Raw genomic sequence first — 16,635 nt, forward strand, 5'->3', positions numbered from 1 at the left:
GGAGGTCGGACATTTTTAAAAGAACACAACTCCCAAGTCCAAATGTTCATAAAAATGATCTTAATAGTAATTTTTTGCAGAGCTTTTTTAGGCCGATTCAGTAAAAGTCCAAAGGGCCACAAACAATTACATTTAAGCAAGCAGTTTGATACATTAAAGATGTGAATGTTTGTCAAAATGTCCTCAACTAGCTCAATATTTCAGCTCTGTTATAGCTGAAAAAGTTAATTAGTTTAATATGCATTGTAGCAAAATAACTAAAATCTTACACATTTTTAGATAAATCTATCTGTGTTGGCCCTGCGATGAGATAGCGACTTGTCCAGGGTGTACCCCGCCTTCCGCCCGATTGTAGCTGAGATAGGCGCCAGTGCCCCCCAAAAGGGAATAAGCGGTAGAAAATGGATGGATGGATGGACTAATACAAAAAAAACACCAAAAAAATATGACATTTACAAAGAATAGATATACCTTCGTGTAAATGTCTTCCAAAAAGCATGCAAGGTTGGCCAGTTCTTCTATTTTAGTCAAGTCATTTACAAAAAGTAAACATATTAGGCTATAGGCTACTACGAGCTAGCAGCTACATAACAGCTAAGCACACATTTGCACGCAAGATACACATATGTAATAATTATTGAACAATATTGCAGACAGTGTTGGGCAGTAGCTTGTTACATGTAGCAAAGCTAAGTAGCTCAACTAAATTTCCCTGTAGCGATTTCCGTAGAGTCGTTATTTTTAGACCCATGTAGCTGGTAGCTTAGCTACAGAGCTACAAACTACAAAAGAAGAGAGGGAGAAGAGAAAGAAAAAAAAAAGAAATTGTCTCGTGCAACTCCACGGGCTAAGGACAAAAATATGAGGGGAAAAATCTATGATTGGTTGATTTACGTTCAAGAAAATCCAAGATGATTGGTTTGTTTACTATGATGAGTCACGATTGGTTGAGATTAGGGCAAAACAATGGACACTTTTTTTTTAATTTTGCCTATCGTTTACAATCATTATGAAACACCCAAACACCTCCATTAAAGTTTTATGTACATCATGTAAGTATATATGTAATAAAGTATAATACAATGTAATATTTATGTATTTTGATCATTTTAAGCATTCATTTCAAAAACGCATCACAACGTATGGTTGTTTTTTTTTACATCACTTATTACTCACTGCAGACTTCGTGAGAGCCAACATAAAACATCACTTACTGTACAAGGTCTTCTGTCATTAGGATGGCGACTGATAGAAGTCCATTTTCTACTACCATTGCTCTCTTTTTGACTAATTTCACATCAAATATTTTCTAACATTGCACACTACTACTAAATAGGCCTGAGCAATATGGCCAAAAAATGTAATCTTGGATATTTTAATAAAAAAAACTGATTTGATTATTCCAATTTTGTCCTCTACTTTTTAAAGAAACCAATGAATACAAATGAAGCTAACTTTTACTTGTATGTGACAAAAAAAGTTTGAAATTGCAGAGCATACACTGCATCTTACACTCTTAGCAGAATTTATTTTTTCATTAAGAGGGTTTTTTTTCGAAAAAGATAAATTGGACTTTATAGAAAATAAAAAAACCTAAACAGATCAAATTTGGCTATTGTAGAGCATTCTGGCATATTTACTGTGATGCATTTGCTTATAAAGTTATTCCGATGGGAGGCCAAACTTCTGCCTTGAATAAAATACTTGCGTCAGTAAAAATGTAGCATTAAGAAGTCTCTATAAGTTTGATTCCACCACAGTAAGCTGCTTTTTAACTGTAGTTTGTTTTTTTGTTGTTTTTCTTCGTAAATAGTTGCATCGCGCACACTAGGCTGGATGCTTCGGTTTCAGATGCTGGAATAAGTTTGTTGTGCAGGTCTCTTCTTTAAACAACCTTTGCAGCGAGCAGTCAATTGGTTCACGCATGTTGCCGCAAAACAAAACCGCTGCGGACACTTATTTTCTTTAGAACAAATATCATGCTAGCGTTTGCGTTAGCATTAGCCATATTTTGCTAGGCGTGCGAATCTTCCTAATGCAATTTTGGGGAAGGTGGAAGCTCCTGAGGGCAAAAAATATGCAGAGAAAAAAAACCCAGATAGTTTTTATTAATTGTTTGCAACTAAAAACTCGATAAAATTGATTAATCGACCAGGCTCACTACTGAATAATGAAAGTATGTGTAATTCATGCTGATAACTTATCGGATCGATATCGGGTATCGTCCACTACTTAAGGCTCCAATAACAGTATCTTATCCGGACACATCTATACACCAATGCTCCCAAAAATAAAAAAGTATTCAAGTCAAAAGTTGCCGTCAGTCAAAAAAACAACACAAAGAGTCGCTGATGGCGGCTGTCGGCCATGTTTTTTGTTGACGTTGAACTGTAAGGCCTTAAGTGACAGTCATTCTCAAGCAAGCAGACACCCTATGGGGTCGTACAATAGCGTAACAGACCAATAAAAACTCAGCGTTGTTATTGCAGCCTATGCTGTCCATAGTATACCCGAAGGCACACATGTAATGCTTCTGTACCTCTGCTTCTGACCCTAATATGCTGACGATGTAACAATATTAATGCTCCACACAGAAATGTATTCTAAATACCATAAGAGGCCATAACCTTTGACCGCTAGTCCCTGCAATTAACCGTTAATTGGCCTTTTGTTTCCCAAACACATATCAGCGGGTGAAACAGAAAAGCTCTTTAAGTTTATTCCAAGACAAAAAAAGATGTGAGATAATCAGCAGTGCTGACAGGACAGATGGATGGATGGAGAGAATACTTCAGTCAAACTTGCACATTCCTCCCGGGTTGGCATGGCAACTGATGCGGCACTCTTGTTTCTTTTTTTTCTCTCTTGTTAACAAAAAAGCATACTTCCAGAAAAGAAGAGGCCGCATAAACTGGAAAGAGCGCAGCGAATGTTATAGTATGAAACAAGTCCTTTCTAATCTTGGCTATCAATAATCATTAGCAGCTGTGGAATGCTGGCTGATGCCATCTCCAGTGGCTTCTTCCAGGAAAGTTGCGTGCAATCACGCCATCTACAGGCACCGGCAGGTGTGGCGGTGCAAATTGAAAACGAGAGGAATGCTGCGAACTCCAGAAGATTATTAATAATAATGGTAATAATAAAAAAAAATGCTGTGAGATGACGTCATCTTCCTTCTGCATTGTACCGGTGAAACTAACAAAGTGACCGGAAGACAATCTCACCTCAGTGTCGTAGATTTTGGTGATGAGGGAGAACGAGTACTTCCTGGACTCCCTCATGTGCTGGATGGCCAGCTGCACCGCAGGTTCGATCCCCTGGCTGATGCTGCTCATCAGCGCCGACTCGTTCATGGGCATGAGCACCATGATCGGCAAATCCTCGCCGTCCCGGGCGAACCAGCTGTTGTCCTGTCCGCGCTTGGTGCGGTCGTTGCACACCTTGGCGAGCGCCGGCTGCAGCAGCGCGGCGCCCAGGAGCAGGCTGCCCGCCACCGCCAGGAGGAGCATCTCCCGGCCGCTGCGCTCCCGCCGGGCTGGGGCCATGCTACGAGGATCCCGCCGCCGTGTCACAGGGGGGCCATCGCCGACTCAGCTCGGGGTTTGGTCCTGGTGCGGGATGGTTCGCTGCCACCCCCCCGGCCACCCGCCCGCCGGCCCCCAGTTGACAAGGAGAGAGAGCAGGCGCTAAAATCCGCAGCAGCCCCCGCAGTGGGGAGACGACGACAAGTGGATGCACTCTGGAGGAGTAGATTATTCCAATCCCAGCGATGTTCTCCTCATCTTTGAAACTCTTATCTAGCAGGAATGCCCCCCCATCCAACCCGCCAAAAAACACCAAGAAGAAGAAGAGGGGGGTCGGTGATGATGGTGACTCTCCAAGTAAATTCCCAGCCAAGAGTGCGCAAATCCTCGCCGTCAGAAAGCACGCAGAGCACTTGCAGCAAAAAGCTGAAGCGAAAGCAAGAACAGAGGAGGCGAGGGGTGAAGAGGATGTCGAGGGAGTCAGCCCGCAGGAAGGATGCTCATCCTCGGATGGTGCGTCAGAGGAGCACCGCTGATGCCGATGCCGCTGCTGGTGGTGGTGGTGGTGTTGGTGCGCACAGGAGGAGAGTGGAGGAGGAGGAAAGAGAGCGGGAGGATGCGGAGGAGGGGAGGAGAGATAGAGAGGGATGAAGTGAGGGATGGCGGGAGGGAGGGAGCAGAGGATTTTGCAGGGCAGACTCATGACAGCCGAGAGGGATTTAACCGCTTTTATGTTACACTCTAAGTACAGCACTCTTCATCATGCTGCATGTTGACATATCTACAGTACGATACACATACAAATATATGTACATGTATATATTTACACATACATACATATATCTGTAGATATAGATATATATAAAAATATATAGATAGAGATACATATATAAATAACTGAATGTAGCGTACCGCCACGGCGAACATGTCTGCCACACCTTGAAAATAAGTTGGGGGTTTATTTACTTTAAAATAAATTAAACTAATGTAATTTCAGCTCCGAGAAGAAATTACAAAGTCCGAGGCTCTTTTTAACTTTAATTGTCAATCGTATGATACCAAACGACACCATTCCAAGATGTTTTACCTCCACCTCATTCTCCACCAAACCACTTTCAGGCACAGACGCTGTGTTTGAAATCATAGAAAAAATTAACAGCTAAACCACACGAAAATAAAATATTACCACCAGCAGATCGTTACAGTATGAATTGCCTATTTGCGCATTATTGACAAGTGATGTACCGAAAACTCGGCCAACGAAAAAAAGACTGATAACTGAAAACAACGCTGCCGCACCAGATGTAAACAAAACACACGCGATTGTCAGGACCATAACGATCATGTCTGCCATGTGGACAATAACTTTAATGATAGATATAACCACGTGGACAGCCATCGACAAAATTGTACACTGTATAAGCAGCAGCAAGAATTGAAAATATATTAAAACGATATAAAAACGTAAGTAAAATTAAACAGTTAAATTGTTTGACAGCCCTAATTAAATTTATCCACATTTTTATACTCCGAATACCAGGTGGGTGCGCCTGGGAAAGGATGGTTTCGCCCTATTGTAGTGACAAAAACAAATGCTTTATTGCAAACGAGCAATCCAAACTGTCAAAGCCATTGACCATCATCGACGTGTAAATTCCCCTCGCTAACATTGACTACTACCAGTCCAAAGTAGCCGGTATTTTAAATGAACATTCATTGCACTGCTCACAGTATAAATAGGACAGGAAGTGAAGTGAATTATATTTATATAGTGCTTTTTTTAGAGCCTTAAAGCGCTTCTCATAGTGAAACCCTTTATCTATATCTTTACGCTACATTTAAACCAGTGTGGGGGGCACTGGGAGCAGATGGGTAAAGTGTCTTGCCCAAGGACACAACGGCGGTGACTAGGATGGCGGAATCAGAATTCGAACCTGGAAACTTCAAGTTGCCGAAAGCCACGCCGCCCCCGAATGTCTCTGGCCAAATAAAACATTATTACGTCCGTGATTTTAGCGAGTCTTTGAGAGGTGTATGGATACGGGGTCCCTGAGTGCACTTGTGATGTTACGCTCTGTATTTTGGGCACTCCTGCTTTTGCAGCTGTGTGTCGGGGCTTTTCGCCCTGCTCTGTTAGTAACCAGCTTTCCAGCGCGGGCAAAGAAAGGAAGTGTTGTTAATGCTTAACGTGTTTCCACAACTCGATAACTTGTCTAAATGTGCTTACCAATGTGCCGTGCAACTTGATGTGAAGTTTGTTGTTTGTTCATCCGGACAACGGCGAAGCGTGTCTGTCGGTACCCTGTGTGTAACGCTGCGGGAGGGGAGGGCACTGATGCATTTATTTGTCCTAATATTTTCAGGAGTTACTGGCTGATCTACCTTCAACCTCTGTCGTCACTCTCTCTTACATGAGTCCACGGTCTATTGGTCGCCCATGATTTGATTAACGTGGACAAGTTAACAAGTTGAAAAACTTATTTGGGTGTTACCATTTAGGGGTCAATTGTACGGAATATGTACTGAACTGTACAATCTACTGAAAAAGTTTGAATCAATCAATCAAAGCCCCCTCGTGGTTGACCGACTGTTGGTTGTCAACGTGCTTGGTTTGAAATGCAGCGAAGTCTGTTTTTTTTTTTATTTTAATATCGCTGACGATCACCCTCATTTAATCGTAGTGGCCAAAATCGCAATCACCATTAAAATTTGATTAATTGTGCAGCCCTACTCAGCAGACTGGAATATTAACACCATGGAATGAAGGGTACGCTAACATTAGCAAGTTTTTATTTTTGACGTTTTGTGTACTTATAAGTTATGCCGGTGTTTGCTTTTGTAATTTTGTGCCCTTAAATGTTACGTGAGTCATCAGCCTGGAGACAAATCTTATGCAAAAGAAGACTGAGGGCAGAAAAGTGGAGATTGTGGAGTATCATAGAGCACTGTTCAGGGTAAATAAATGTTAGGGTGGGTTTATTTTTGTCAATTCGTGTCCTCAAATGTTAATTATAATCGTTAGTCATGAGAAAACTAAGGGCAGCAGAGCGGAGACTGTGGAGTATAATACTGCAGGCTCCGGGGTAAGCTAATGTTAGTGTGTGCACTTATTTTTGACATTGTGTCCTCACGTTTGTTGTCAATCAGGAGACTGACGAAGAAATTGAATTAAATAGGAGACTTACGTTACCATGTGTTTATTTTTGCCATTTTGTGTCCTCAAAAGTTACAATTATGGTCTTCAGGCAGGAGGCAAATTTTATCCAAGAGGAGACTGAGGCAACAAAGTCGAGACTGCAGAGTATAATATTGAAGCTTGAAGGTTAAGCTAATGTTAGCGTGTCACTTTGTGTCCTCATAAGGAGACAAATGGGAGCAGACTGGAGTATAACACTGCAGCATCTATGGTAAGTAAATGTAACGTGTTTATTTTTGTACTTTTGTGTCCTCAAATGTGACAACTATTGTCGCCAGTCAGAAAGAGACTGAGGGCAGCAAAGTGGAGACTGCGCAGTTTGCAGCTGGTAGGTTAAGCTAATATTAGCATGTCATTTTGTGTCCTCAAATATTACAATTATGGTCATCAGTCAGAAGGAGACTGAGGGCACAGGGTGGAGACGGTGGACTATAATACTGCAGCTTGCCAGGTAAGCTAATGTCAGTGTGTGGGGTTGTTGTTTTTTCTATTTTGTGTCCTCATTTCATCCAAGAAGAGACTGAGGAGAGTCTGGAGATGATAAAGTTAGTGTGTCTGTTTGTTTTGATCCAACCATATAAATTATTGCCTCATGTTCCAATGATACAGTAATGCTCCAAAAAAGGGCCTGATGGTAGCTGCTTGTGAAAATGGTAAACGGTAAATGGTTGTACTTGTATAGCGCTTTTTACCCCTTTTTAAAAGGAGTCGAAAGCGCTTTGACAGTATTTCCACGTTCACCCATTCACACACACATTCACAAACTGATGGCGGGAGCTGCCATGCAAGGCACTAACCAGGACCAATCAGGAGCAAGGGTGAAGTGTCTTGCCCAAGGACACAAAAGGACGTGACTAGGATGGTAGAAGGTGAGGATTGAACCAGTAACCCTCAGATTGCTGGCACGGCCACTCTCCCAACTTTGCCACGCCTTGTGCTAATGCAAAGCAGCACAGTATGCAGTGGAAGAGGAAACGGATCTCGGTGTCTGTAAAGAGAAGTAAATTAGGTGTCACAAAGTGTTATGGAGAGAAACTCTACATTTGGAACCACTTGAGCTCACATGGAGCAAAGCTGAGGAGCGTCCGTGAGTCCATTAGCTGCACATCCTGCAGGTCGGAGCCTGGCCGAGTGCTTTTCTATTCATGTGTGAGGGGATTAACTTCCCCCGCAACCCCCGCGTGCACCGATAAAAAAAATAAATAAATAAAAAATACAATGCAATCGCAGTATAATTCACGGGATTGTTAACCAGGCGTGGGAAGAGGAGGAGAGTGGTGAAGGGAGGTGTTGGGGGGCGGGGGGGTTATGTGAGAAAAAGCTTTTCGACTGCTGGCGGCAAGGAAGCTTTGACCCAGGATGCAGCCATCACTTTAATACAAAGACGGCTAACAGCTAATTGCACGGGTGATACTATAGCACAGGCAAAATGGCTGATTGCGTGAAAAGCAGCTTGACTGAAGTGCTGCTTCATTCTAAAAATGATGAAGTGACCATCGATCGTTGTGAAGGATCCCACCTGCCGGCTGCTTTGTTTCCACGCAGAGAGCAAGCTCCAAAAATTTCAAGAGCAAGGTCCTTTATTTCTTAAAGACCAAGCAGATCATCCGGATGTTGCTCGCATGCAATTCCTGATCCCAGTGAGATCTCGACCTCTTCAGGAAGAAATGTCCTAAGTGGAAGATCTAGGTCAAGTATTTAGCCTCCTCCTTCTTTACATTGCAAACATCCGGAGCAAAGACGCTCCAGAAAAATAAACACTATTACTTGCATTTTTTGGCAAATAAGGGGCGCTCAAACGGGTTGTTGATAATTAGCTCAATCAAGTAATGTGTTTCATTGTTAGTTACCAGTGGGAATGTGCCAATCCATTTGCCATCCTATCAAAATCGTCCGATTTTAGTGATCAACATTGCGATTATTGCCTTTTAATGCAGGTCACAAATGTCGATCCCCTCTGGCTGATACTGTATTTATTTTGAGTTTCGTGGCATACACAGTGCGGAGCCGCTCCTTTAAGTTAACAATAGTCACTTCCATTACAGCAAATGCACTGCATTTCTTAGTATCTTAGGAATCGCAAGTGTCAAAATCACTGGGGAGCAAGGCTAAACATGTTACACATTCAGCTAAAATTAAGTATACTAATAGCTAAGCTATTTTTAAGCCAGCTTGAAATGCTGCATACGGCAGCATCTGAGCGTGCCACATCGTTTTGGCTTCATGTGATGCCATGACAGCCTACTGTTCGGTGAGTCTCTTTTGTGCGTGCACCCGGCTACATTCCATTTAAAGAAGTTATATTGTCCAAGTCACATTTGTCTTTGTGACAGCACACTTGTTCTTTCTGTCAATGTGCAGGGGCGTCTTCACTCTCCAGGCTGGAGAGAAAGGGGGAGGTGCCGAAATGAGGACGTGATAAGAGCGCAGTCAAATTGTACCCTTCTTCACAGAGGTTGACTATGTACGGCAACCTGGGGAAGGGAGTATGCCACAACATTGTTCTTCTCTGGTCTATGTCGAACCTGGAACTGGTACGGCTGTAGTGATAGGTACCAACGGGTGAGGCGGCTATTGTGTTACTTCATTGAATTAATACAGGTCAAGGCATGGTGATTCGTCTCTAAGTCGAACTCCCTTTCCAACAGGTGTACCTAAAGCTCTCCTGGGCCCACTTGATGGCGAGGACCTCTTCCTCCACGTTGGAACATGGTCTGACGTGGCAGCATCATCCGACTCAGATACAGGAATGGTTGTTCCACCCCAGGATCCCCTTGCGCTAGGACTGCCCCTAGTTTAACAACAGACCCGTCGGTCTCAACGAGAAACGGTTTCTTGAAGTCCAGCATTCTTGGCATGGATGATGAACACAGGCAGCCTTCTAATATCCTGAAGGTGGTTTCACAGGCTTTGCTCCAGACGACAGAATTCCTCTGGTTCTTTGCCATCAGAGCTGTAAGTGGAGCAGCAATGGTGGCAAACTGCGGGACGACTGTTAGAATAATTATATATATATTATCATCATAACTATATGCTTAAGGGCCGTTACTATAAAGTATTGTCAATTTGTGCTGAAGTGTTTTTCTGTATTTGTGCAGAGCTAGCAAGCTGAGAGATTGCTTGCCTTTCTTTTCCATGAGTGTTCTGTTCAGATACCGCCTGCTGACTGCCAAGGCCAAACTTTGTGTTCTGGGACCAGCACAAAAACAGACTGGGCGATAGACCCAAGTGTCAACATATTTGCATTTTTGTATTATATCTTGTGTCGAGTCCACTCCCCCCTTTCCCTCAGTCACAATGATGTAATAGGGATTTCCCTAATAAATACAGGAGGCACGCGGGCTGTTCTTTAGAACGTTGTTTGGATCTGTAACTAGAGTGCAGCCTAAAACACGTGTCTCCTCATGAGCCCTATTTAACTCTGTGTCTGCTTGGTTCTTTGCTTCTTGTCTGATTAATAGATGTCATCAGTGTTTGAACCTGTACTAGCCCGTCAGGTCTAAGAAGAACCTCACCACCTTCTTTGTCCGAGGACGCAGGCAGCTGCGGATTAACTCCACCTTATCCACTTGTGGTCACACTCTACATCCCAAACGATAGCCTCCTCCTTGGCCCACTGACATTTGGTGTTACTGTAGATTACCACATCGCCCAGGTAGGCAGCGCTGCAATCCTCACACCCTTGCAGAACACAGTCTCTCAGTCTCTGGAAGGTGGCTGGCGCGCTGTGCTGTCCAAACGGCATCATCGTGAATTGGAAGAGACCAGTAGATGTCTGGAAGGCGGTGTAAGGGCAGCTGGCTTCTTCAAAGGGCACTTGCCAGTTGCCTTTACAGAGGTCAAGGGTGGTTATGAACTGGGCATTGCCGATCTTCTCCAGCAGGTAATCACCAAGGAGCATCGGGTACGTGTCTAGTTGGCATTGAGTTTGTGAAAGTCCATGCAGATACGCAGCATACCAACTTTCTTCACCACAATAACCACCGGACTGCACCACTTGGACTGCGATACCTCGATCACCCCGAAGCGCTGCATCTCCTCCACTTCCTCGCGCAGTGGCGACACCAGAGGTTGGGGAACTCTGTAAGACCGCTGGCGGATAGGCTGTGTCTTCCTCAGGCAGATGGCATGCTCAACAAGCACTGTCCTCCCTGGGTTGGCATCCAACAGCTATGGCACTTTCTGTAACACTTGGTTGAGCTGACTTGTCCGCGTTGGGGTGAGGTGGTCAAGAACAGGTGCTGTGCTCTCAGCAAAGTCTGCCAGGGTAGTGTACTCCCCTCCTTCACTGTCCACTTACTTTACCATCAGAGATGCCACTGGATTATGGATCTAGCCTCTTTCCACTCCTTTAGGATAATGACAGGGTAAGTCTGCCTTGTCTTGCGCTTTTCAGGATGGTGGATCTCGCAGGTCACAGGGCCCATCTTCCTGAGCACTGTGTAGGGGCCCTGCCACTTGGCAAGCAGCTTGCTGATTGAACATGGCAGGAGCAGCAAGACCTTCTGCCCAGGCTGGAAGTCTCGATACCTGGCTTGTTGGCCTTACCACGCATTTTGAGTGCACTGGGCTCTCTCGCAGGTTGACCTCTGCCTCTTCCCAATACTGGGCCAGACGTTCCCTCATTTCCAGCACTTATTGCACTACACTACGACCATTGGCTGTCGGGGTCGGAGCCTCCCAACTCTTCAACAGCAGGTCCTATTGGGGCCGGGGCCAATAGGGGCCAGGGCCAATAGGACCTGCTGTTGAAGAGTTGGGAGGCTCCGACCCCGACAGCCAATGGTCGTAGTGTAGTGCAATAAGTGCTGGAAATGAGGGAACGTCTGGCCCAGTATTGGGAAGAGGCAGAGGTCAACCTGCGAGAGAGCCCAGTGCACTCAAAATGCGTGATACGACCAACAAGCCAGGTATCGAGACTTCCAGCCTGGGCAGAAGGTCTTGCTGCTCCTGCCATGTTCAATCAGCAAGCTGCTTGCCAAGTGGCAGGGCCCCTACACAGTGCTCAGGAAGATGGGCCCTGTGACCTGCGAGATCCACCAACGAGGAAAAGTCAGTGAATGCTTGGGGTACCTACTGGTAGGCAAATAGCAGGAAAGGCAGCCATTGGTCCAGTCTGGCCCGGTGTCTGTCAAAAACTTTTGCAGCATCCTCTTCAGTGTTTAGTTAAATTGCTCCAGACCATCCATCTCAGGGTGGTACGGGGTGGTTTTGATAGGTTTTATTACCGGCTGAAAATGGAAGAGCTGCATCAGTCTGGAGGTGAAGGTGGTCCCCTGATCCGTGAGGATCTCGTCCGGGATCCCCACTGTAGAGAACAACTGCATCAGGCATTGCAGCACAGCAGGAGCAGTAACTGTACTGAGGGGAAATACCTCCTGAAATCACATTGCAAAGTCACTAATTGCTAAAATACACAGGCTCCCTTTACTGCTCTTAACTAATGGACCCACAATGTCCATGGCTATGCAACGATATGGGGTGATTATGGGTAGTGTCTGTGAACAACCCCGGTCTGCTTGATGGATATTACAAGTCTTTTGGCTTATAGGACATGTCTTGCAAAAAGTCTGTACAACTGCATACATAGACGGCCAATAAAACCTATCGCTTAATCGTTAGTGTGCTTTGTTGTGGTCTAAATGTTCTGCTCAGGGTACGGTATATGCGAGGTGTATAATAAGGGGTCGACACGTTCCCGGTACCCCTAGTTTTTTGGCACACTCTGCTAAAAAACAAAATGTAGTTTTCTAGCACAAAACACTTTTACCATTTTCTACCATTGCTTTCGGTCCCCTAGATGGGGGGGGTTGCCCACATCTGAGGTCCTCTCCAAGGTTTCTCATAGTCAGCATTGTCACTGGCGTCCCACTGGATGTGAATTCTCCCTGCCCACTGGGTGTGAGTTTTCCTTGCCCTTTTGTGGGTTCTTCCGAGGATGTTGTAGTCGTAATGATTTGTGCAGTCCTTTGAGACATTTGTGATTTGGGGCTATATAAATAAACATTGATTGATTGATTGATTGATTGACCTCCTGAACCTCAACCATTTTTTCAAACAAAGGTTGAAGAGTCACATCCCCGCTTTGCAAAGCCCCGATGTATTTTGGCACCTCTCACATGTCCTTTCCCAATGTCTGTTTGAGGTCTGGCTCCCCTGCTTGCAGAACTTTTTCAAAGTGCCGCTGTTGACGTAACTTCCGGTGGCCTTTTGTAGCCTTTTCAAATAGACTACTGTCCAGGGAGGAGAAGGGATTAGAGCAAGGGTTTTTTTCTATACCTCCCTTCTACTGACTAGTCCTAGTACTTGCTCTGACCTGGGCTCACCTGACCACAGAAACTGAAAAGTTACCATGCTGTCTTCCTTCAGCACATCCAATAACACTGGTAAGTCCCCTTTTAAAATGGCTTCCACCAGCAGACTGTCCACAGTCAATAGGTAGGATTGTTCGTACACAACAATCGTAACATCTACCGCAGGGTAGGAGTGTTTGATTCCGTGCACACACAAAATGTCTTCCATCCCGCTATAGTCAACCATGCCTGTTGGCACTAAAATCCTTTGAACTAGCGACAAGAAACTACCACAGTCCACTAAAGCAGATACTGGTTCACCATTAACAGTCACATTTTTGAATCGTTGGCACCTTCCCTTACTGTTCATAGATTCAGAACGGGGGGGAAACAGGCCCCACCTAATTGAGCTTTTCGTAGCGGGCACAAAGAAGCTCTGAGCTCCTTACCAGTGCTTTGCTCACTTGCTGCTGGGCTTCGGGGTCCAGGTGGCTGCACGGTAGTTCTCGGCGTTGATCTGAACTTTGATGAGGTCTGACGACCGTATGTCTTGGTTGGTCGGCCTCCTTTCTTGGCATTGAGGTTTTGCAGGGCTAGCTTAGCAGCAGCGAGACCATCGGTGGGCTTGTGTTCCTTCACCAACGTGCAGAGGTCTCCAGGAAACAAGCAGAGAAGTTGCTCCAAGACGATACTCTGCAGACAAACCAAGCGCTGATAGAAACCTCGCAGGCGGTGATAGGTTTCGGCTGGGTTCTCCACAATGGCACTGTAGCAGAGCGAAATTTCTGTCAGTAGGTCTCAAGATGTAAAACTTCATCATGAGCACGTCCCCAAGGTCTGGGTATGAGTGGTCATTCTCTTTAGTCATGGTGGTGTAGGCCTCCACTGCCTTCCCTGTGAAAAGAGGAACTAGACGACATACCCACTTATCCCCTGGCCATGCCCATGTCTTTGCCATGCGATCAAAGCGCAGCAAATAGTTCTCAATGTCCTCTGCCGCGGGGCACTGTTTAGTCCCCCTGCGCCACCTGCCTGACTTCTGGCGACCACCAGTGGAGAAATGTCGCGAAGCATCGGAGCTGGTGTGGGCTTGTGGTTGTTCCTTCAGATGCTGGTGTGGTTTGATGAACTTGTGGATGGGGGGGGAAGCTTGCCACCTTTGAGCTCTGCAAGTATTACCTACTATCTTTGCTGCTGTCCTTTCAAAAAGGTCCTCATGAAAGCAGGCAGCTCCTCTCTGGCTACCTGGCTCCCAGCAGCTGTCCGACGTACTGCAGCACCATCCATGTCCTCCTCATCTGTTGTCTAGTTCCGGAAGTCTGCACCTTCCTCTGCTGTAATGAGCTCCTTTTTTCGCGAGCGCAGGCCTGCAAGCTTCTTGGGATGTTGGTTGCATCACTGACGACTGGCCATCTCACTTCTGACACCAAATGTTGGTGGTTCCCTCAAAAAAAATCTATAACCATGCAACAATGATTGCTCAGTCACAGATTACAAGTTGGGGATGTTCGTTGCACCAACTCAAGGACAGCATTGCACAGGGTGCAAAAATATATACAGTGCAATAATTTGTGACAAAGAAAAGTATGTACAAAAAAATATATATATTTATAAAATGCTGGAATGATAAAAATCATCTGCCGCTCAAAAATCACTGTTCGCACTATACTCTCTCGAAAACCAACCTGCTTACCTACTCCCACCTCAACCCCCTTAAATAGTCCAAGCTACTTCTTTCAGGCATACCACTGACATGGAAAAAGGGTGAAACCCCCTAACTTGTACACTTAATGTACACATCTACATAACAATTAACAATATCTCATGCTGAACACGATCCAGCATATAAATACATACATTACAGCTCTCTAATGACACCTAATATATTTGAACCTCCATGATTAAATAACGAGTCTAAATTAAGACCACTTGCTCCGGTCCACTGGTCACATGAATCTTCGCAAAGCGCGCCGATGCGCACTTATATGGCGTCACCTGAACATGCCACGTCGTTTGGCTTCCACGTGACGTCATGACAGCCTACTGCTCCATGAGCCTCGTGTGCGCGCTTGTGTCTCGGTGTCGTGTGCACCAGACTACACGCCACTCAAAAAAGGTATATAGTCCAAAGTCACAACACTGTGACATTTGTCTTTGTGACAGCACGCTTGCTCCCGCTGTCAACATGCAGGTGCATCCTCGCTCTCCGGGGCAGAGAGAGGGGGACGTGCCGTTCCTTAAGTGACAGTGTGATAAGAGCTCACAAACACCAAGAAATAAGTGCTTAGTAAAGTTTAAGAAGTGTAAATAGAAGCGCGTGACAGCAGAGATTAAACAGTTAACATGAAATTAACAAGTAGATTAAAAGGAGTAAGAGATAATATAATTTAATATATAAAAAAAACAACATAGAAAATAGAAAATCGTGTAAAAAATTTTTTTTTAAAAAGCAATGGTTGTGAGCCAGTTCTTCAAATAATAATAATAATCCTAATTAATGGGAGACTATCTTGTTCTGATGCACTTTGAAAACAAAAGAACAGACAATTAAATAAAAATACATTTAAATAGCCAGGAAATCTTATTGAAAATATAAAAACTACTAACACCTGCAAAAATTCATACTGAAACAAGGATGATACAACGCTGTGTTCTCTCCTACTGTACGGTTCCAAAACATGGACCTTACCAACAAACTTTTTGAGAAAACTAGAAGCATTTGAGCTGTGGCTATGGAGAAGACAAGGCGAGTGATAACATTACATTTACTTAAGTAACCTTTTGGATAGAATGTACTCGGTACTCGGAGTAGTTATAATGCAACGTCTTTTCATTTTTACTTGAGTGTTTTTTTAACAACAAACGCTACTTTTACTTTGTTACATTGTAGTTAATTCTGATTGCTGCATTTATTTACATCATTGTATTTTTTTTTTATCCATTGATTACTGCTTGCAAATACATTCACTTGGCTCGTTAGACTCCTGTTGCATGACTACTTTTCACCAATCAAACGGAGCCTGTTAGTCACATGACTCCAACTACTCATTGAAAAAGTGACACGTCATAACTCTAATATTTACTTACAAAGTATGAACAATAACATTTACATCATCTGTGTCAGTTGTTGTTTATATTTTAGCCCTCAAGAATTCTTTTTAGGCTGTGTTGTCATGCTGACTTGTGCATATTTTTATGTTTCAGCTGAGCATATGCTAACATAAGCCCTGTCATTTATTGTAGTGCAATACTATTAAAAATAGCTACTAAATAAATCAGAAGTTACACACCAGTTACTCAGTATTTGAGCTTTTTTTTTTACTCACTGAATACGGTACTTACTAAAAGTAACTATTTGGATGACAACTTTTATTTTTCTCATTCTTCTCTAAATTGTTCAACACAAATTCTTTATAGGGTACCATTCCACGTTCGAACCGATACGATACCAATTCCTAGTACATGGAAATCGATAATGGTATTCAACGTTTTTGGTTCTTTAGTGTGCGTTATTGAATATCTATTGTTTTTGATAATAAATGATAATTTTTAATCGCAACATTTAAAGATGATGATTATGACAACTGCTGTCCAGTTATGTGTTGTTTTATCATCACATTCC

General features: G+C 44.0%; 1 protein-coding gene across 3 annotated transcripts in view; it reads right to left on the reverse strand.

Moving 5' to 3' along the window:
• Positions 1-16,635, reverse strand: part of gabbr2 (gamma-aminobutyric acid (GABA) B receptor, 2) — a 412,418-nt gene that overhangs the window by 379,633 nt on the left and 16,150 nt on the right. The window contains exon 2 of one of the 3 annotated variants that reach the window (XM_061896994.1): positions 3,225-4,074. The exons of the other annotated variants lie outside the window; for them this stretch is intronic. Within the exon in view, the coding sequence (XP_061752978.1) occupies positions 3,225-3,545 (321 nt within the window). The 5' untranslated portion in view covers positions 3,546-4,074. The remainder of the gene's footprint in view (positions 1-3,224; positions 4,075-16,635) is intronic. 3 annotated transcript variants of the gene reach the window in all.

This window comes from Nerophis ophidion, linkage group LG04 (genome assembly GCF_033978795.1).
Source record: "Nerophis ophidion isolate RoL-2023_Sa linkage group LG04, RoL_Noph_v1.0, whole genome shotgun sequence".
Taxonomy (NCBI): domain Eukaryota; kingdom Metazoa; phylum Chordata; class Actinopteri; order Syngnathiformes; family Syngnathidae; genus Nerophis; species Nerophis ophidion.